Consider the following 23,036-nt stretch of genomic DNA (forward strand, 5'->3'; position numbering starts at 1 on the left):
TTTTTCCTTCTAGGTTTCCTTTATTGAGTAGATCTTGCTCTACTAGAAATTGCTCTGGGAAATTGTCAACCGCTGCTATGTAAACAACTGTCTGTGTGGCTCATCTTGGAGCCTGAGCCTCCTACTCCCAGTGGAGTGTGAGGACCACCAGCATGGATACTACTCCAGAGTCCATTAGAAAAGCAGAATTTCAGACTCCACCCAGATCCTGAATCATGATCCCCACACTGCTTGTATTTGTTTGAAAGGAAGTAGGCTAGATAGAGTTACCCCGTGAAACACAGCTCCACTCAGCTTAAAATCTGCAACTCCGAGCATCTACCTGTGTGGCTGCATCTAGATTTATCTTCAGGTCAAAGCACATCTCTCCTGGCCAGCAATCACCCTGACCTCCTATCCCTCAGTTCAGCTACCCTGGTGGATGACTTCTATCTCTTGAGGGAGCCTCCGGGGTCCCCAAAATTGAATTTTTTCAGTTTGTCAATATTTTTTTTTCTAGGAGAGAGAGAGAGGGACAGCGTGAGCAGGGGAGGGTCAGAGAGAGAGAGGGAGTCACAGACTGAAACAGGCTTCAGGCTCTGAGCTGGCAGTCAGCACAGAGCCCGACGCGGGGCTCGAACCGTGAGATCATGACCTAAGCGAAAGTCGGACGCCTAACCGACTAAGCCACCCAGGCACCCCAGTTGGTCAATATTTTAAGTTAGGCAAGCTGTCTAGCTGTGTGCTCCTGGTGTGGTCAAAGCAGAAGAAAATAGAAATGTAATCTTATGTATAGAGAATAGCAAATGGTGTCAGGAATGATTCTTTTCATCCTTTGTTTGGGTTAAAGAATGGGGCAAAATCAGAAATGTAGTCCTTAAAAGATTAGCCAAATCATCCAAATGGTTGTGAGTCGGCTATAGAACAGTCTGTTATTCCAGGTGTTCCTGGAGAGCTAAGCCGGAGGAATGAAGGGAGAGGAGTTAAACAGAACCTTCAGCACCAGAGACAAATGCTTAATGGTGCAGGGTTCTGTTAGCATATCTAACTCTGCCGTCATACATGATCGCAACCTGACCCATCACTGAGTGCCTTACAGCTTGAGTCTAAGTCTCCCGCTGGGTGTGCTTGTAACCTTAACAGAAGGACTTAATTGTAAATTTTCCTCACAATGAAAAACAAACAGACCAAAACAGCCTCATATTTTTGCAATGAGTCAATGTTCTGGATCCTTGGCCCTGTTCTTTCTTCCTCCATTACCAAGCTCACGGAAGGTCTGTTGTTACAGGGCAAGCCCAAATAGCTGACTCCTCTTTCTATTCTGGTAGAGAGCTTGTGCATGAACTCATTAGCTCCCTTATTCATTTGTTCAGCAAACATTATCTACTTTTCTCTAGGAATAGTGCCAGGTGCTGGGGATACATGCTCTCGTGTACCTAAGGGTCAGAGAAGAACACATTGTGGATAAACTGTCAAACTAAATTTTTTTCAGGAAGAATGTTATAGAAGGTGAAACTGTAATATATTACTTAATCAATAGAATACTAGTTTATTAGTGTAAATGATAAGATTGCTGTTAGAGATGTTCTGGCACATCCATTTTAAGTAGAAGATGAGACGTTGATATTTGTATAAATTCAGTCATTCTGAAAACAACTTATTTTCTTCTCTCCAGAATAAACACGAGCCCCTAATCTGCTACTGGTGACTTTAGAAGCAGCATGGTATGTCTGGGACCACAGTCCTTCTGATCTCTTCCATCTGTCTGTGCTATGGTATAATAATCAGGCCAAATGTGGCCAAATGGCAGTCCATGCACCATAGGATTGTGCGAGAATCAATAGAAATGTGCCCACCTTGGGGACTGGGATAGTGAGGTTAGTTAATGGTGATGCAACAAAGGACCAAGGAGCAAGCTGTGTGCAATTTTGGTCACCCAATCAGTTCAAAGCATGAAAGAGAAAGGCAAGGTTCTTGGTTAGAAATCAAAGACCACCTCCTGGCTAGTTTATGCCAAGAAGGAATTCACTGGCAATATTTTAGGTAGCTCACAGAATCCACAGGAAGCCTACAGAACTAGGCACGGAAAATGGGAGACTGGGCAGGCAGAGCCTGTAAGGGTCATATTGCAGGTGTGATCTGGCGAGCACATTGCCATTGGTGCTGCCCCCTCCACAGCCACGCTCTAGATGGCAATACCACCATCACCATGACAGCCACAAGTCATGTCTATGTTGTTCTTTCCGAAGTCCCAATTGGGAGCTTTCAAGTAGCCCAGCCCAGGTCACATATCCACATGGTAGCTGCCAATGGGTGAAGTATTGTTTGGCAACTTCTGGTTCCTGTAGTAAGAGGTGGGGCCCTGTTTCCCACCAGATACATATTCTGGAAAGTTTATTTCCAAATAAGAAGAGGTATGGGTGCTAAGCAAGCAAAAATATAAGAAATGTCCACTGAAGGTAGTAAATGTAAGGTTGTGTCCATCTGAGTTCTCCTATTCCACGCCCTTCACCTATGTTCAGAGTTCGTGAATGGTCCTGTACCCCTGGCTTTCTGCACAGGGAAGAAAACAAGTTGGAATTCCAAACAAAAGGCAGACAAGTTACATCTCTGCTGGATACAGTTACCAGAAGCCCAACCCAGATTAGTTTCAGCCAAACAAAAACACTGTTTTTAAGACTATGGGGGAGGAGTGTGTCTCATGGAGCCCAAGAGCTGATAATTGCTAAGATTTTGGCAAATGATAGCAACTTGAACACTTTCGGGATTCTGCCCCTAATATTATTATAATTAATAGTAATATTTATGAAGCACTTATTATGGGCTTGAAGTTATTTTTAATAGCTACTCTGTGAAATCTGAATGAAAATCACTCTCATTTTACAGAGAAGGGATCCTGGAGAAGTTAGGGCCTGTGGCCAATGTCACATAGTTGTAAGTAAAAGAACAGGTGTGGACCCAAAACCTGTGTGTGTGACCCTCACCAGACTGCATGCTCCTATTTGGTGCAGACCCTCGGTTCTGCAGACCCCACATTTCACACCTGCTGTGCATCCGTCAGCCCTGGGAGAGATCACACCTCCCTATGTCCATGTCCCACCTCTCAAGAAAGCAACTGATTGGCCAGCTTGGCTTAGCTGCCAAGGGTGCCGTCACCCTGAATAGCTTTGCTACAGCCAAGTAGATGGGATGGGCGAGGGAGTGAGGCTTCAGGGGTAAGGTGACTGCTTCCAGAAAATAAGGGTTGCTGGCAGCCACACAATGGTCAACTGCAAATTTCAATGTTGCCTTTTGCGTGACTTTTCATTTCACCTTGGTCTCTAGCAATTTAGAAATAAATGAAATTTTCAAAGGCAATGGCTAACTCATTCCATGTGTCTGGGATCATCCATTACTCTTTTATAGAACTGTTTTCTTCTTTTATTTTCATTAGAAAATCTCGATTTTCTTATTTCACACAGCACTTGAGTTTTTGGGTAAGTGACCTTAGAGCCTTTATGGAAGTGGGTGAAGGATAAATCATCCATTAAGAGAGAAAAAGACTACCCAGTGCTGTCCAACATGGTAGCCCCTAGCCACATCTATTTAAATTTGAGCTAAAACTAATTAAAATTAAATAAAAGATTAAATTCCATTTCCCAGTTGCACTAGCCTTATTTTAAATGCCTAATAGCAAGCACAATACAGCTCTAGATTATTGAATATTTCCATCACTGCAGAACATTCTACTGGGCAGTGTGACCACGGAGGGTTCCAACAATTGCATGGACTGTGGTGAACAACAGGCTCCCTAACGAAAGTGGCTTGCTGACCTGGTGTGACCCACCAGCTCCCAGGAGCTGGGAGTTCCCATTCTCTTTCCCCCTGCTGTGCTTCCTGTCGATCAATTCCTGACTTGCTTCCGTATTCATTTTCTCAAAGCCAACATTAATACCACATACACTGGAGTTATTTCTTTTCTATTGGAGAAAAGGTGTACAACTGTGATAGAAAGCCTTTGAGCTGGAGGGACATTGTTATGGGATACTGAAGAGAATTTTAGAACTTTTTTTAATGTTTTATTTTTGAGAGAGATACAATATGAGTGGGGGAGGGGCAGAGGAAGAGGGAGACAGAATCCACAAAGCAGGCTTCAGGCTCTGAGCTGTCAGCACAGAGCCTGACACAGGGCTTGAACCCATGAATCACGAGATCATGACCTGAGCCAAAGTAGGATGCTTGACTGGGCCATCCAGGCACCCCAATACTGAAATCTAATGCATTTGCTTAATTATAGTTGGGACTGAAGGAAGATATGAGCTGGAGATGCTGTTTAACAGCATGGAATGCTTGGATGTGGAAATGCTTCAAGAGCCCAACAACAGAGCCCCCACATTCTGCAAGGTGAGCAGCTTTCCTTCCTCCCCTCTTTGTAACTGTCCAGAAAAAAAAAGATATTCTTGATTAAGACTTATTTCAATGCAGCACCAGTCCATCAACTGTTCCTACTACCCCCTTGGTTCTGGAGAAGGTCATGATCCCATCTGAAAGGGCTTATGGCTGTTACTGTTTACAGTAAATTCCACCCCAGAGTGGAAGGGGACAGAGGCCTGTCTTTGGTGTCAACTGGACGGACGGTGAGGGAGAGCTTCTCCTCCAAGACTAGTCAGAGGGCTTGCAAGAGTGGGGGCTGCTCTCTATTCCTTGGCTGTGTGCTGCAGAGATGGAGGGACATCCCTAGGGGAGACCCAAGCCAGAGGGACTGGACCCCAGATGCAGGACCTTCCAGGTCACCGATGATTCTCATACCCCGGGAGTGGGGCAGAAACAGACTCCCGATCTGAAGAACATGGGGGCTGGAACAATGTGGCCTGTGTGTGGCAGGAAGCTAGTTTACCCTGACAAAAATCAGGATGGAGCAGGTGCTGGATAATGATTATGATTCAGTTGCCCATCATCTCTGTGGCAGGGGGACGTGGAGCCACACGTCCCAATTTAAAGGATGCTAAAAATATATGCTATCTGTTGTACATTTGCATTGCAGAACTACTACAGTTCCTGCTTGCTGTGGTTGAATATACGGAGTTTGGACATAGAATCTGAGGCTGGTAAGGGCAGTGTCTGTGTGTCTGGCACAGGACATGGATGGTATTCTAGCAGCCAGCGGCCAGAACTGAAGAGTTACTTTCCATAGTCTGAAATTCTGACATGCAAGTCACGTTTGGGTGTGTTTTGTGGGGAGCCTCAGCAGCTGACAATCCCTGCTGGAGGGCTAAGAGTGAGCTCGGTTTTGTTCTCCCAGGTCTTAGGCTAGATAGCATGTGATTTAGCGATTGATTCAATTACATTACATGTGGATTTGGCTAAGTGATAGGTTAAGTGTATACTTTTTTTATCAGTCTCTTGAAGAATGATTATGATTTTTCTGAGGTCAAGTAGAAGCTCTCATAACTTGCCTCCATGTAACAGATTGGCCAGATGAACTAGCTTTCCATTTCCTTTGTGAAATAAACCAACTGTAAATTGAAGCAATGTTTATATCCCCTCAAGATTCAGATGTCGAAATCCTAACCCCCAACGTGAGGATATAGAAGGTGGGTCTTTGGGAAGTTATTAGGTCATGAGCCTTCGCGAATAGGATTGCTTCTTTTATAAGAAAGACCCCAGAGGGGCAACTGGGTGGCTCAGTCAGTTAAGCGTCCGACTTTGGCTCAGGTCGTGATCTCACAGTTCGTGGGTTTGAGCCCCAATTCCGGCTCTGTGATGACAGCTCAGAGCCTGGAGCCTGCTTCAGATTCTGTATCTCCCTCTCTCTGACCCTCCCCTGCTCATGCTCTCTCTCTCTCGCAAGTAATTAAGACATTAAAATTATTTTATAAAAAAGGAGACCCCAGAGAGCTCTCCCCTCCACCATGTGAGTACTCAGTGAGAAGGCTGAACTCTATGAACCGGGAAGGTATCCTCACCGGCACGCAACCATGCTACAATCCTGATCTGGGGGCTGCCAGCTTCCACAACTGAGAAATAAATTTGCTGCTTATTAGCCACGCAGGCTTGGTATTGTTTATAGCAACCCGAGCTCAGATGCTAATGCCCATAGTCCACCAACAGCTAGTGGCTGATGTGGCAGGAGGAGCTGTTTAGTAGTCCACAGTGTGTATGTTGGTTTCTTTCTAAACCTGCCCATTCCATTTGACTGTATTCCAATAATCATACAATTTGACTGCATATTATTAAAGCCAGCAATACAAGAATACACGAGAAAGAGGAATGTGTTACCAATGAAAACCTCACTGCTCTAGAAAAAATTCAGTGAAGGAAAGTGGTTTTAAAAAGTGTTGTTAAATTATATTTGATGGTTCTCAGTGCAGTATCTAGAAAAATTCTTGAATCAAGATGCTTTGGACTGTCTTTAAAGACTCATTTTGCTAAGGTAATCCAAATGCTACAGCACAGAGGATGCATTATGGGAGCGGTTCACAACGCAAGGGGACAAGACAGCATTCTAACCGGCAAATCCATATTCAAAGGCCCTGCAGGCATTGGCCAAACAAAAGGGTTGGGGAGTGAAAGCACATTTTAAAGATTCCTATTAGAACACAATGTTTGCTGTATATATGTATCACTTGGGCGTGTGATTCCCTTTTTGTCCGGATGCATTACTGCCCTCTACTGGTCAGGAGGGAGGGATGCCACCCATGGATCGCATAGAAGCCCCACCCACCATTTAGTTTCGGAGTATCTATTTTCATTTAGAATGTGCAGATTTCCGGTTAAAATGCTGGCTGAAAATGCAGCCCTGGTTCCATCAGTTAATGGTATTGTTTTACATAGATAAATTTTCACCTATTTACAGACGAACGTTGTATAATTGGGTGATGAACCCCCTCACCCCACCCCCACACGATTTTTTTATTGCCTTTTAATTACACTCGGTAATATTTTAAAATAGATGTTGATTTCAGAGGCAGTGGCTTTCACAAAGTACAGCTGCTATTCTTTGGTGCCGCTATTCACAATGACAATGCGAAATAAAAATGGTTCCGACTAGTGAAAGGTTCCATCTTCCTATGAATGGGAACAATACCGCGTGCAATCGAGAGCTCTCTCTTCACACATCGTAGGACTTTTTGCAGGGAGGGAAGAGCTTTCTTAAAGGGACGTCGGCGACGCTGCGGACTTGGCGAGATGGCGGCGGGCTCCTCCCACCTCTGCGGCAGCGTCACAATCAATAATGCAGGGCTCTGCGGCAGAGCCGCGCCTTTATCACCGGCGCCCGCAGCGCGCGCGGGAAGGCTGCTCCGTTAGCCCGCTGCGCCATCTACAGTCCGTCCGTGCTCATTGCAGTTGGCCCTGGAAACTGCAGTCAAGGTTGTGCATGGGGCAACACTTTGCCTTCGAGAGTGGATCGAATTTACAAAGGCAAAGAAAAACCAAGAGTGGTGCTTATTAATTTGCCTGTAAGATGAACAATTTTAAGGCTAGATATTCCAAGTGCCCATCATGTAAACTAAATAATGGCTATCAAGCATCTGCCAGTCATTTCGTGGGTACCAGGACTATGCCGAGGAGTCTCCTCAGGCTTCACTTTCACGTGACACAGCCTCGTAGGGAAAAATCCATATAAACGTACACCCAGTTAAACTTGAATTTCTGGTCAACCACGAATAACATTTTTGTGTATGTCCCATATATACTTGCAATTTTTAAGTGGGCATCCTATTATTATTTTTTGTTAGCTAAATCTGACATTCCTGTAGGGAAACATGATCGCGGTATCGGCCCAGGGGTGGTGCACAAAAGGCTTCAGGAACTTTGGGGTGCTGATTGGGATGGCTTCTCAGGGGAAAGTCACTTGTGCAAATGGTTCACCAGACCAGTGAAAGGTGGGCAGGGTTATCCTGGTAGGGCAGCATAAGCAAAGGCAAGGGGCTGGGGAGGCGGAGACCACAGCATAGCAGCTTTGTGCTGCTAGAGCACAGGGGTGAGGAGGGGAGAGGCCCAACGGGGAGCTTGCAGCATCACAGAGGGGCCTCTAAGGTGTTACCCAGGAGCTGGATTTCCTCCTGTATGCTAGGGGGAGTGAAAGAAAGGTTTCTTGTCTTTTTAAAGGATTTTCTTTTTAAGTAGTCTCCACACCCAGCCTGGGGCCCAAACCCACAAACACAAGATCAAGAGTCCCACGCTCCACCTACTGAACCAGGCAGGCACCCTGAAAGGTTTTGAGTAGGAGAGTAACATGGTCAAATGTGTTTTTAAGGAGGTAAATCTGGCACAGTGTTGAGGATGAATCAGAGGGGTTAAGCACAAAAGGTGGGATGGGGGGAGACTAAGGCCAGTAAGCTAAGAAGTAGCAGAACTTGGATGTGAGCTGGGGTCTTCTGGCTCCGAGTCCAGCCTGCCCGTCACCCGGCCAAGCGGCCTGCCCTTTTATTGGATTAGGATTCACACATGCAGTCATTTTTAAGATCAGGAAGGACATACCACATTGTGCGAGCTGCTCTTCTGAAGGAGGAAGTCCACCCACATTTGAAAATATGGAAAAGAACCCCCTCCTCGCCTTCTCTCCTTTCCTGCTTCTCATGTGGCATCCTCAGTGCCCGCCTCCTCTTTCCCATACGGGCTCCCCCCGCAAACCAGACTAACAGGGCCAAGTAACAAGGTGAATTAGGTCCCTCTGAGGTACTTGGCCTTGTTTTCCTTGGGCCACAGCCTTGCGTTTTGATGCCCTGGAACGAGGAGAGGGCACCTGCTTCTTTTCTAAAGATGTGACTGTGAGCCCCCGCAGATGGCAGGGGGAGGTGTTTTGTGGTTGCCAGGGGCTGCCGGTTCTTGGATATGGTTTGCTGAAAGCGGGACAGGAGGGGGCCACTGACAGTGCCTTCGCATAGGGCAGCCGCTCAGACAACGGGACGCACAGGTGTTGGTAGACCAGGCTTGCGCAGGTAAGTGGAGGAAGCAGTGAAAATACACCTGCTCTCTCAGGCTCTGGCACAGAGCTCACGGTGCACTCTCGAGGCTGCAGCTTTCTAAAAAGTTGGGGTACGTTTAAGATGAAGACATAAGGGGGAGCCTGGGTGGCTCAGTCTGTTAAGCTTCCCACGTGGGCTCAGGTCACGATCTCACGGTTCGTGGGTTCAAGCCCTACATTCGGATGGTCTTTCACCTTCTCTCCCTGCCCCACACGTGCTCTTTTTCAAAATAAATTAAAAAAAAAAGAAGAGGGGCACCTGGGTGGTTCATTCATTAAGCATTTAACTCTTGGTTTCAGCTCAGGTCAAGATCTCGCGGCTCCGGAATTAAAGCCCCACATCGGGCTTGCTGCTGTCAGCACAGAGCCTGCTTCGGATCCTCTGTGTCTCTGCCCCTCCCCCACTCGTGCTCTCTCAAAAATAAGTAAGCATTAAAAAAAAAAAAGATGAAGACATATGGGGAAAAGGCAAGAAGTGCACTAATTAGTAATAGTTAGAAAAGGAACATAAAAGATGCAGTGAATACAATGTGTACAAAGATAGTCCTGCTTCGCTATGGTAGTGAGAGGGTGATTTTATTTTATTTTATTTTATTTATTTATTTTTTTTACAAATAGTTTATTGTCAAATTAGTTTCCACATAACACCCAGTNGAGAGGGTGATTTTAAAAGGAGTCCTTTTAAGTAACCAACACGTTTTGATTGAACGCCTGCCACGTTCCTGTTCTTCAGCACTGTTACCTCTGCAGTCGCAAGCCGGCTGGGAAAATGAATTATTAGCGATCTGGTTGGAGGCCCTGCTGCAGAGAGCCGCGGGCCAGAGGAAACGGTACAGACGTCCCCAGCTTCCATTTCGGTCCTGAGGCCTGTGAAGTTTCAGGGAAGAGAACGCAGTCAGGGAGCATGGCAATCTCTGGAGACCTAAGGATTTGTAGCGAGCATGGGTGACTATGCAAGTCGCGTGGTGAAGTGCTGGAAACGCCCATTTCTTCGTGTTCTTCAATTTCAAATTAAAAACTTATTAATTGATTACATTTTAATTAAAGTGAAAATGAAACCAGGCTCCGAACCCCTCCCCTCCCCCTGTCTCCATCTGGAGAGAGATTTATTCTGAGCTATCACTGGTGCGTCCTTTGCCATCTCCAATACCAGCACAGACACCACCGCCAGCACCATCGGAGGCTGAGCAACAACCCAGGGCCCTAGGTGCCCAGGGAAGAGCCAGGTCCCGGGTCTTGACTTTCTGGGCCCTCTGCCCACACCCCGACGCTCCAGGTCTACGTGGGCACTGGAGGCTTTGCCTGCGCACAGACGTCTGCGGGGAGCTTTTGGACGTGGAGGCCCCCATACTGGGTCTGTTCCCAGAAGGCTCTGTTGAACACCAAGTCCCCCTGGGCTTTGACGCGGTCACTTCCGTGGCCTGAGCAGGCGGTCCTGGCCCAGCCCCCCTCCACTCGCTTCCTGCTCTTCTCTGCTGCTTCAAATTCACTCCTGTTCTCTCAGCCTCAGCTCTTCAGTGACATCAAGCTCCCCTAAAAGAGGAGGTCAAGCATCCCAGTGGCTTCCATTTTCTGCTTGGAGGATGGACCAGAGACAGATTTAAAAGGCCTCATTAACTTCTTCCTGTTCCTGTCTCCAAACTCCAGAAGAAAAACACAGAACAAGACTGTCCCAAGGAATCATCCTGCTACAGATTATTCTGAAATTTATAGGCCATGCAGAGAGGTAGAAGAGCATAGGGAGCACATGCTTGGAATCTTGGTTCTCCTGGCTCTCCATGTGGCCTGGCCTAGTGGGTTCCTCATAAGTGACATGAAAGATGTACCCATCCTGCGGCGTTGCCTTGAGCCTCAGACCAGTCAGTACATACACAGATGCCAGCTCAATGAAGGGGCCCCTGAGCACTCGCTGTTAGCTCTTATATTCCATCTCCAGCTTCCCCGATGGTAACGCAGGCCCCCCCTCATAGCACACGTTCAGCGTGTTCTTCTACCAATGGTGTCTCCCTCCCACAACACACACGAGAGGAGAAAAGGAAGAAGGTGTGGGTTTGGACCTTTGCCTGTCTAAGTGGCTGGTCCTTCCAGGAGAAGGGAATATTCTAGCTGTGATGATGCTCCTGATAGCAGAATTTTGGGAACCTAATGGGAAGGGCAGTGGGCTGTGGTCTTAGCAGATGGAGCTTATCACCGTCAGAGGTGTGCATTTTGCCAATGGAAGGAGCCCCAGAGCAGGAGTCTTCCCCAGCTCTGCAGCGGGCTTCATCTCTCAATTCTATAAGTGCCATTTCCTCAGAGATGTCCTCTCTGCTCCCTGATCTCAATTAGCTCCTCCCTGTCATGCTTTCTTTTTTTTTTTTTAATATTTTTATTTCTTTCTAGGAGAGAGAGAGAGAGACAGCGTGAACAGGGGAGGGTCAGAGAGAGAGGGAGACACAGACTGTGAAACAGGCTCCAGGCTCTGAGCTGGCAGTCAGCACAGAGCCCGACGTGGGGCTCGAACCCACAAACCGCGAGATCATGACCTAAGCGAAAGTCGGACGCTTAACCGACTAAGCCACCCAGGCGCCCCTCTGTCATGCTTTCTTAAACTTTCTTGTTCTTTATTATTAGCCTTTACTCAGTTTTTAGTTATGGATACTTTGCATGTATGTTTAGTGACCGCTCTCCAGGTAGATTATATATAGCTCTAGAGGGCAGGGATTAAGTGTGTTTTATTGACCAAGTACAATCACTTAACTTCAAGTTTTTAATATGTTTAATGAGGAAGGTTAATACTGCTTTTGCCTACCTCATTGAGCTGTGAAATTAATAAAGATAATAATGTGAAACTTCCTTATAAATCATAAAACAGGATGCAAATATTAGCTATGCTCAGCACCACGTCTGTTTGAATGTACATCACACGCCGAACACTTGTGCTCCTGGACAGATGAGCATTTTGTTAAATGAGATAATAAAGGAAAATGCTTAGTACAGGATGCACCCCATGATAGGCTTATTAAAGATGGCAGCCCAGGCTCTAAAAATACCATATTCACCTAATCCATCTGTAATAGGCTTGCAGTAGTTAACTAGGAGCATCCCCATGGCTGGAGACGTGTAAACGTGTGACTGAGTAACCCTGAACCAATCAGTCTGTACACTTCAGTGGGGGAGGGGGCTTAACGTTGGTTCTCAGCCAAGAGTTGCTTTCCTCCTAAGAGGCAAGGATAGGGAGAATGACACCTTCCCCTGCCCTGTGCAGAGGGAGTACAGACGGAGGGAAGACAGTTCCAGAAAGATGGCAGCTGCTCTCAGAATTTCAGAGCGAAAGGGAGGAGCATACACAGATATGGGCAGCATCACATTCAGAATGGGGTGGGAGGGAAGGGGGTTGGAGCAGGAGGGATGGAATTGACTAGTACACTAGTCCTCAGCCAGGGCTCCTCTGCTTGGGATGGACCAGCTAGGAGAGGAGAAGCAATCCATTCTGATGGCCAGTGTGGGACATGAATCACTGAGGCTGGGACCCAAAGATCAAACAGTATTAAGCCAGAAAGATAGAAGAAATAGATTGGATTGGATCAAAACAGACACATTTTCCTTTACTAGGCCATTCTCAGGTTTTCTATTTCTTAGGGAGGAAACAGAAGGAATTGACATCACAACCACACTGGATATTCCTTGCAGTTTGGTGTGATATAATTGTGGTTTAATTGACTAACTTAGTAATCTGTGTAGAGTTTGTTTGTACCGTATGGAGTCCCTGGCTCTCTGAAGAGCCCAGATCCCCTGTGGCTGGCAGAGAGCCCAGATTTTCCCCAGCCCCTCGGCACTAGGCTTTACTTCCTGTGTCTTTTTTTTATGTTTTTATTTTTGAGACACACACACACACACACACACACACACACAGTGAGTGAGTGAGTGAGTGGTGGAGAAGGAGACAGAATCTGAAGCAGGCTCCAGTCTGAGCTGTCAGCACAGAGCCTGACAAGAAGCTTGAACCCACGAACAAGATCATGACCTGAGCTGAAGTCAGATGCTCAACCAACTGAGCCACTCAGGCGCCCCTACAGTCTTTATATAGCTGCGGCTGCTTGAATGAAACCAAGGTGAGCAGAGAACCTGGGAGAGGCAAAGTAACAAAAGGTAGAGTGTGTAAAGGGTCAAAAAGAATAGAAATAGGCCCCAGGATGGGGGCAGGATGGTGGACCAGACACGGGATCCAAAGGAAGACAAAGCCCCAATGCAGAGGCACATGGAGATGCCTAAGCCAAGACCAAGGCTGAGAAAGTGGGATGAATGGGATGAACAAAGGTCATGTTGTGCCCGAATCGTGAGTCCCAGAGACCTCCAAGGAGGCGGCACAGATGCAAATACAAAAGGGTCTTTATTACAAGCTCGAGCAGGGGCTCACCAGCCTACCGGTGTCGTGACAGCAAGGTGAAGCCAAGAACAATAGCAAACAGGGTTTTTAAGGAGTAAGGGTTGGGGTGTTACAGTACATGTAGCATCATCACATAAGCACCAATTACAATTGTACAGCACCCCTGGTAACAACTTTGACCATTCAGTATCTGTGAGGTGTTCATTACTTTTGGTGGGACCCAATCATAACTTTTGAGAATCCTTTGAAAACGACCAATGATGAGGTGAGTTCAAAGGGCCCACGTGGGTTCAGGCAAGTGGGGAGAAATTGGCTAGTTTGTATCTGCAGTTCCCAGCCTTGACTCAGACCATAGGAGTGTTTCTTTTTTTCTTTTTTTTTTTTTTAAGCTGAACTGAGGGCGGTCCGAGGATGGCTTTAGCCTTGAACAATCTGAGGCTTTTCCTGGAACTGGGACTGGGGCTACGTGCAGCCCGAGGTTGCTCTTAATGGAGGACTTAATTTTTGGCTCTTCAGTCACATACAACGAACACAGGAGGAGATGGGCTGGCGGCCACACACACCTCAGAGGTGAGATTTAGAAGGAGAAGGGGTACAGACCTGTAGTAAATTTTTTTTTGTCAATCTTCTGCAGGGGTCCAGCCTCTGTAAGCCAGGGTTGGCCTGGAGAGTGATGGTTAGCGTCGGCGAAAGAAGACACGGAGCCAGCCTCTTCAGGTGGACTGCTCAAATTTATTTTTCATCTTAGGGTTTTTATACAGCAAATTCAAACAATCATGCTTAAACAATTTACATTTTTTGAGTACAGTCATAGGACTTAACATTTCTAAGTTTTCTTGGCTACAGTGACTTCACGGTACATGATTTCCACTTCAACCAATAAAATTTAACCAGGTGGTCATAACAAAGTTTTATATATTCTTTACTACGTATGGCAGGGTATCTAAGGATAAGTGGAGCATATTGCCAGAATACAGGAGATCACAGTGCCCTTTAATTGTTTAAATTCAGTGGGCATGCAAAAACAGGATATACTTGTACCCGCGGTTGTAGGTAACAGACTCTCACAACCCCTTACTAAGAAAGAACAATGTCAACATTTATCATAGATGACGTATGGAAATGTTTTACGTGAATCAACTAGAATTTCATCTCTCCATTTACCGATCTCATTCTTTGGCCAGAACAATCCATAAGTTACTTTACAGGCTTGAGGTCAGCAGGCAAATATTTCTCTAATGCTTTTCTGAGAAAGTCCTTCAAAACTAGTAAGTCTTGTTTTTGTCTCTGCTTATAGCATAATATGTATTCTTACTGGCAATTAGACCCATACAAGGAAAATGAATTCTAGGTCTCTTATAGACCCAGCGTATACCGGACTGTCTCCAATTTTGCTAATTGCTACAATATTCATTAGACAACATTTGATTGAGGGGGTGGACATGATATTTAGGTACATTCCATTTTGGAGGAAGAGGGGAACTTTGGGCAATTCTGGTTTCATATTAACCCTAGAATAGACTAATAGCAGAAGTGAGAGTAAAAGGTACAGACAAAGTAGAGAAGAAGAATTCTTCCGGGGGTTCTTCTGACTGCACTGCAGTCTCTTCCCTGGGCCTTGCCATCAGGGATGACCTGTGCAGTTTTGGTCTCCGGCAATCTTCATTTGTGAAATGCTTGCTAGTGGCATATTGTTTTATCTCAGCCCAAGAAGATTGGGGTTAGCTTTACTTCATCTGTTGTGGGGCTGTGGCCAGAGAGAGGTTCTTCTCTCAGGCCAGATACTCTAGGTGCACCCATGTTCCAGCTCCATTTTATCCAGTCCTGAGCCAGCTGGTGTGAGGAATGTGCTGGGATGGAGGGAAGTGCGGGGCACCGTGGGGGCATCTGAGGGAGAATCAGGAGCTGGGCGGGGGAGGGGAGGCAGGGAAGGCCTTTGGCACCCCCTTATCGCTGTCCGGGGAAAACTCCAGAGCAGGCTGTGGGCAAAGACCAGGCCAGCACTCTGTGCTCCAGGGTCTGGGAGGGAAAGGGCCCTGCGAGAGTCTGGGGCAGGGCCAGCCTAGGGGGCTGAGGGTGAGGAAGGTGACTGTGTCTGCTTTACCATTTAGCCCTAGGGCAGACTCTGATCTCTGGGAACTGGTGAAACAGTTACTCAAGGAAAAGTTACCACCTGACTTACCCTTCTGAGTCCCCAGGAGAGCGCTCACACCCTCCTGACACACTCCACACCCTTGCGAAGGTAAATAGGAGGAGAGTCATAGCAGGAAAGAAAACAGGGTATTAAAGCAGATCCATGAGAGCTAAAGCCGGGCTGAGAGTGTGAGCACAAGGTCGGTGGCGTGGGGGCTGGAGGCGTGTGTGTCCTGCTGAGGAGACAGAGGGCAGCTTTGTGTGGGGCCCGGCGCCTCCCATCCTCCTGCTGCTGCTTCCTGGGGAACATGCGGGGGCTCCTGCTCTCCATACTCCTCGGCGCCGCTCTGGCACAGGTAAGCTCCCTCTCCTCAGCGCTGCCCCTCAGGAGACTACCCCAGTTTCAGATTTCTTCAGGTCAGAAATTAAAAAGGAAGAAGATGGGGGAAGAGGGGGGATAAATTCCTTGTGGAAAGACTTCATGCCAAACAGGAAGCCATTTTCCTCTCCAAATAAGAGTTGGGTTTTAGTTTAGAAGCTTCGGGAAGGAAGTGGAAAACATCTCTCGCTTTCAGGTAAATGGCACCGAATCCTACTTGCGCTATGTTTGAACGGCTCCCAGGCTTGAATAATGTATACTTTTTAGTGGAGTACGACACACACACACCGTGGAGTCGGGAGGCAGCCGGAATGAACAGTTGCCCCTTCATCAGGGCTCCAGGCTGGGGCTCAACTTTCCGTGGCTGTGTGCGAGATGTGCAGAGAGCCACTGGAAAAAGTGATTCCGACCACTTCCTTCAGTTAAGCTTGTCCTTGTTTGAAAGGAGCACTTCAGATAAACATTTCTATTTTTAAAACATTCTATTACTTTGTCTCTTCTCCACTCATGTGTTTCTCACTTTGCCTGAGAAGGAAGTGGTCCATGAAGACTTTGAAATAGTTTCAAGCAACAGACCAAAGGGAAATTTAAGAGGAGCAATTCGTTGCCTTGGTATTTTTTAAGAAGATGAAAACAGGGTGACTTGGGTATGGGGATTTATTTACACGGTGGAGTTTACGGCTTGCACAGAGGACAGAGCTTTTGAAACCTTCTGGTGATTCAGGAAACATGGACGTGTCTGAGTTAGCGGAGTAGGGAGGTCAGTTGTGTTGTAGGAAGCGCGAGACTGAAATGTGTGCTATTGTACACAGAGAGATTTAAGACTGTAGAAGAATGCTGACAAGAACACCAGTGGTGTGGTTGATCTGCACTGCTGTGTGGAGGCGCATGTTTCCCCAAGGGAGGTGAGCGGAAGCGGTCTCCCTTCTTGAGTAAAGGCCCATTGTTGTTGTTGTGGATTGAACAGTACTCCGACAGACAGAGCTGTGTCCAAAATAAACAAAAACACAGAGAGGTGTTAAGAGACGGCAACAGGAAAGTGTTATTTTGCTTAGTTTTGCCGTGATGAATTGTTGAGGAATAATACCTATCACTTGCTGAACCTCTACTACATGCCAAGCACCGTGCTAGGTACTTTAGTCATTATCTTAATCCTCAAAAGAGCCTTATGAGGTGGATTATTATGAAACCCATTTTACAGAGGAGGATTGAGGCTTAAAGAGCAAATAAATGACAGTCACCTAAGCTCACAGAGCTGTGCCAAACCTCAGCTCTGGTGTCAAAACCCCAAAAGAGCCTATTTTGGTGCACCACAAGAGTTCCGTTGCATTTCTTTTCTGTTGCAGCAAGAAGTCTACAGACTCTTGATGTTCCAAGATTTTGGTTTTGAAAACAATCAAAATGTCTGAAGAAAAAAAACCAACCTAGTTCTTTATACTTCCCAAGTATTTGCTCTTTCTGGGACTCTTCATTTCTTTCTGTATTTCTGAATTACTAAATATTGTATTTTTTCATTAGACCGAAGATCCTCCTTCGATATTTTTTGTGAGGCAGGTATGCCAACAACAATTTGTTTTTGTTTAACTGGAAATGCCTGTAATTTCACCTTCCCTTTTGAAAAATGGTTTCACTGGAATTAGAATACAAGGTTGACAGTTGTTTTTTTGTTTTTCCTTTCAGCATATTGGGTTTTCTCTTCCTCCCCCTTCCCTTTTTTAAAAGACTTAATTTTTTTTTTCAGAGCAGCTTTAAGGTCACAGCAAATTTGAGAGGAAGGTGAAGAGATTTCCTGTATACCACCATTTCATATAAATGCACGGTCTCCCCCCTTATTAACATCTTCCGCTAGAATGGTGCATTGGTTATAAGTGATGAACCTACATAGATATATCAGTATTACCTAAAGCCCATAGTTTACCGTGGGGGGTTCGTGTTTGGTAGTGTGCATCCTACGAGTTTGCACAACTGTATAATGACATGTATCCACCATTAGAGTATCATAAGAGGATTATTGCTGCCTTAAAAATCCTCTGTGCTCCACCCCTTCCCCCAATCTCTGGCATCTAGCAATCTTTTTACTGTCTCCATAGTTTTGCCCTTCTCCAGAATGTCATATAGTTGGAATCATACTGTCTGTAGACTTTTCAGATGAGGTTTAAAAAAAATTTTTTTTTNAGATGGGCTTCTTTCACTTTGTAATATGTGTCTTTTCATGGATTGACAGCTCATGTCTTGTTAGTACTGAATAATATTCCGTTGTCTGTATCACAGCTTATCCAAGGCACCTACTGAAGAGTATCTTGGTCTCCTTTGGATGGGAAGTCAGATCTCATTGTTATTCTCTTGTAGGTCATGCTTCTCTTTTCTCAGTACAATTTCAAGGTTTTCTCTTTACCTTGGTTTTCAACAGTTACCTTGTGGCCTCAGAGATTATATAGAAATGCTTCAAGACTGGAAATTAAAACAGGTGTCCCCAGGTGAGCAGTCTGGGGAGTAGGCATTTCCTTAAAAGGAGGCAATATGAGGAAAAGCATGGAGGAGGAAAGTGACCTGGTGAGTCTAGTAAGCAGTAGGGTGCAGGAGGAGAGAGCATTGAAAGCAAAGGCTGGAGAGGAATTCCAGCATGAACCAGCACAGGCTGTAGATAGCATGCTCAGAGTTTTGGACTATATGCTGTATCAGTAGGGAACCACTGATCTGTTTTAAAGGGAGGGGCAGTAGAATCAGATAGGTTTTCTGAAGAGAGCCCTCCAGCAGAAATATGGTAGATTCATTTGAGGGGTCATTGAGGGAGGAAGGCCAGTTGGGAAGTTATGGCAGTAGTACTCAGTAGCCACGCAAAAGGGAATGGAGTGGCTAGTTCTAGGATAGGCGGACAAGAAGCAGGAGTCACTGAATGGCCATGGGAAGCATGGGAGACAACGATGACCAGGATGACGCCTGGCATCCTAAATCCAAACTTTGGAGAAGCTATCCAAAGGGGGGTGGGGTGGAGGGGCGATGAGTTTTGGGAATGGGACATTCTAGTGGGGCTGTCGGGTAGGTGGTCAGCTATGTGGCTTTAGCGATTGGTGGAGAACTCCTGGATGGAGATTTAGTGTTGAAGCTTGCACAGGGTGGAAATGGAAGGCAAGGGGGTAGATGAAATTGCCAAGAGACTGGGCAGAGTGAGAAAAGCAATACAGTAAGGTCATGAAACACCAATTAGTCCAAATGGAAGTCAGATTCTGGGTAACAGGAGTCTGCATAGGAGAGTGAGAAAGTCTGTTGAGGCAGGGGTAGAACTGGGAGGGTCTGGTGTCATGAAAGCCAGGGGAGAGGAGAGGATTAAGAGTCAAACAGGAGGCGCCTGGGTCGCTCAGTTGGTTAAGCATCCATCCGACTTTTGATTTCGGCTCAGGTCATGATCTCACGATTCATGGGATCGAGCTCCACATCTGGCTCCACACTGACCACACTCATGTGCTCTCTCTCCCTCCCTCTCCAAAATAAATAAATAAACATCAAAAAAAAGTCAAACACCTTAGAGGGGGCAAGAGGAAAATAGGGAGTTTCCATGAACAGGAGCCCAGCTGGGAGGCCACTGAATCCAGCAGGAAGGCCCCGGTAACCACGGCTGAACCAAGGAAAAATTAAGTAGATGCTATTTCTACTTCCTTCTCCACTTTTGCATTTCCAGTCCCCTCCACCTCCTCCAGAATCCCAGCACAGCTTATTCTCAAAGTCTATCCTCACACGGTCTCTTCAGCTTGAATTGTAGTAGAAAGCGTTTCTCTGGGGAACACACTTTATCAGTGATAAGGAAAAAAAAAAAAGGCTGAGGTTGTAATGGAATTTCAAATTCCTACTTTTAAGTGTAGGAGTTTTGAGTTGCAAAGAGGCTTGGATTTCTGGATCAGGGCAAGTGCCTTCAGGCTATCAAACAAAAATTGAGGATTAATTACAGAAATTACTTGCCAGGCACAGTGCTAGCTGCCAATAACATACCACAAATGAACCATAGGTCCCCGAGGATGGGTAGCTTTAAGCAGGTGGAGAAGACAGGCACTTACACAGATAATTTCACTACAAGGACACGCAAAAGGGAGCAGGCGAGAAGTTGGAAGAAGTTTTCTGGAAAAGGCGATACCTAAACAGAGCTGGATGAAGGACTGGGGGCCAGTGAAGAATGTTAGAGCCGGATGGAACAGCATCGGATATGTAGGGAACTGCAGCCACTTGAACTTGCTAGAACCTAACAGATGTTAGGACTGCGAGAGATGAGGAGGGCCCTGAATGCTGTGCCCAGTAGCTTGGACTTTCCTAGAAGTAACTTTCAGGTGTGCGGGATGAAGGAGGGGAGCAGGTGAGGTCCATTTTCAGCTTCCTGGCTTGGGGAACTCAGCGGCTGGCCCCACCATTCACTAAAAAGAGAACTAGAAGGTGAGGAGCAGGCTGTTGCTGGGAAGGAGAAACCGAGATCCTTATGGGATATCAAAGTGGCTGTCCCCAGTGGAAATTAAGGAGTTGTAAGCTTAGGGGGAGAGGCCTCGGCTGGAGAGGAGAGACAGCTGCAGAGATTAGGTGGTTTAGTATCAAAGCTGGTTTGTGGGGAGACCTGGACGAGGGTAGGAACCAACAGTGAAGGTTGGGGCTGAGAGCTCATGCTCTGAAATCTGCCTGTCTGGTTTAACTCCCCCTTCTACCACTTGATGTATGACCTAGGACAGGTGAAACAATGTGAGGTTCAGTGGCCTCGTTTATGAAATGGGGTGTTTCCTCTTGTTACTGTCACTAATTACCACAAGTTTAGTGGCTTAAAACAACAAAAATTATTTCACAGTTCTGGCCGTCTGTAGTGTGAAAATGGGTCTTACGGGGCTAAAAATCAAGTGTCGGCAGGGCTCTTCCTTCTGGAGGGTCTAGGGGAGAATCTGTTCTTTGCCTTTTGCAGCTTTTTTAAAAGTTTATTTACTTATTTTGAGAGAGAGAAGGTGAGCAGGGGAGGGGCAGACAGAGAGGGAGACAGAATCCCAAGCAGACCCCAACCTATCAGTGCAGAGCCCTGCATGGGGCTCAAACCCATGAGCTTTTAGAATCATGACCTGAGCTAAAGTCAGATGCTTAACCAACTGAGCCACCCAGGTGCCCCTGCTTTCTGCAGCTTTTTTCTTTCTTCTTCTTCTTTTTTGAGAGAGAGACAGAACGAGTGGGAGAGAGAGAGAGAGAGAGAGAGAGAGAGAGAGAGAGAGCGAGAGAGAGAGAGAGAGAGCGAGAGAGAGAGAGAGAGAGCGAGAGAGAGGCAGGCTCCAGGCTCTGAGCTGTCAGCACAGAGCCCAACGCGGGGCTCAAACTCACGAGCTGTGAGATCACGAGCTGAGCTGAGTCTGACACCCACCCAGTAGGCGCCCCTGCTTTCTGCCGCTTTTAAAGGCTCCTGCACTCCTGGTTCATGACCGCCTTTCAGCTGTGACACCACACCTGCCTCTGCTTCTATCATCTCATCTCCTCTGACATTCCTGCCTCTCTCCTGTTGAAGGATACTTGTGGTCACATTGGGTCCACCTGGTTAATCCAGGATACTCTCATCTCAAGGCCTTCAACTGCCTCTGCAAAATCCCCTTCGCTCTGTAAGGTAATCTATTGACAGGTTCTGGGGATTAGAACACGGGCATCTGGAAGGAAGAGTTTTTGGGCCTACCACATGTGGGTAACAGCTGCTCCCTACTCTTCTCGTGGAGGCTAAATGACAGTTGTGCAAGGCACTTGGCACAGAGGAGGTGCCAGTTTCTTTCATCCCGTACATTTTATCACAGGCAATACGACACTCTGCAAAGAGCTCGCCTTTTCAGGCTCACATTCTTGATGCATGACTCAGAAAATAAAGTAGAATATATAGAAATAAGATAGGTGGTAAGGAGGTCTGTGGGGAAATGGCTGGGGCAGGGTGCTATTTTATAAAGGTGCTCAGGAAGAGCCACAATTTGAGCATAGACCTTAGCAACTGAAAGAGTGAGCCGCAGAGATACCTGCGGGAGCAGCGTGCTTGGAGTATTTAAAGAATGAGGAGGCCAGTGTGGACCCGATGTTGCAGGGCCTTAGAGGGTCATTTGGCTTTTATGCTGAAATGTGAAGCCATGAGGAAGCCACCTCTTATAAGCAAGGAGTGACATGAATTAAAGTATGACTGTAAAAAGACACATATATTAAATGTATACCATTTGATGAGCTCCAGGATACGTATATACTCATTAAGACATCACCACTACCAAAGCCCTAAACATAGCCTTCACCTCTCAAAGTTTTCTCCTGCCCCTTCTATTAGTGTGTGTGTGTGTGTGCGTGTGCGCGCGTGTGTGGGGTAAGAACATTTAACACAGAATCTACTGTTTTAGCAAATTTTAAGTACATAATACAGTACCGTTAGCTATAGGCACTGTAGCTTATTTTATTTTAACCATTGTGCCGAGTGGAGAATCTAGAAGACAAAGGGGGAACCCAGGAGAGAACCTTTAGGAGACTATTATCAACATCTAAAGTGAGAAATAATGGTGGCTTGCGGGTGTTCAGAAATGATTGGAGTTGGGGACATTTTAAAGATCTAACCAGCAGGATTTACTGACAGGATTGGATAGAACATGTGAGAGAAAAGTCAAGAATGACCTGACCCCAAGATAATTCTGCAAAAGTGAAACTGGCCTGAGTTCAGCAGGGACGCGCACGCAAGAGGAGACTGGAAGGGAAACCGGGAGCTCGTTCCGGTCACGCTGAGCTCGCTGTGCCTGTCAGACGTCCGAGCGGAGACGCGCAGTTCGCGTCTGGGCTCCGAGGACAGGGCTGGTGGGGGACAGGCGGTTCAGTGAGGCAGGAGCCTTCCGACGCGTTCGCCTCAGGGGGCTCCGGTTAGAGGCGCAGAGCGAAGAAAGCGGCGGAGCAGAAGGAGCCGGAGCCCTGAGTGAGGAGGGAGGGGGAAGAAGCAAGAGTGATGTGTGGGAAGCCGAGTGGAGAGAGTTTACGGAGAGGGGGATGGGGACGGTTCCCGATGGGTACTCCAACTCTCCACGCTGTACTCTGCCAGTTCAGGGGAAGCCTTCTGTTTCTAGAAATCTCTGAACTTGGGTTGAGGGACGGCTTCTAACGGCGCCTGTGTTACCCGGTGCAGTTGTGCCGCGGGGCCGCGGGCGCCGGGCCCTCGGCGGCGCCGCCTGAGGGGAGGCCTGCAGACGCGGCGGGGGCGCGGCCGCGGA

General features: G+C 46.8%; 1 protein-coding gene across 1 annotated transcript in view; it reads left to right on the plus strand.

Annotated features, from left to right (window-relative positions):
* The first annotated feature begins 15,739 nt into the window (after positions 1-15,739).
* The window catches only part of CCN6 (cellular communication network factor 6), a 17,162-nt gene continuing 9,865 nt past the window's right edge, over positions 15,740-23,036 (plus strand). Inside the window, exons 1-2 of the mRNA XM_077780046.1 lie at positions 15,740-15,787; positions 22,579-22,835. Of these exons, the coding sequence (XP_077636172.1) occupies positions 15,740-15,787; positions 22,579-22,835 (305 nt within the window). The remainder of the gene's footprint in view (positions 15,788-22,578; positions 22,836-23,036) is intronic.

The sequence above is a fragment of the Crocuta crocuta genome, unplaced genomic scaffold, assembly GCF_008692635.1.
Source record: "Crocuta crocuta isolate KB4526 unplaced genomic scaffold, BGI_CrCroc_1.0 scaffold147, whole genome shotgun sequence".
Lineage (NCBI taxonomy): Eukaryota > Metazoa > Chordata > Mammalia > Carnivora > Hyaenidae > Crocuta > Crocuta crocuta.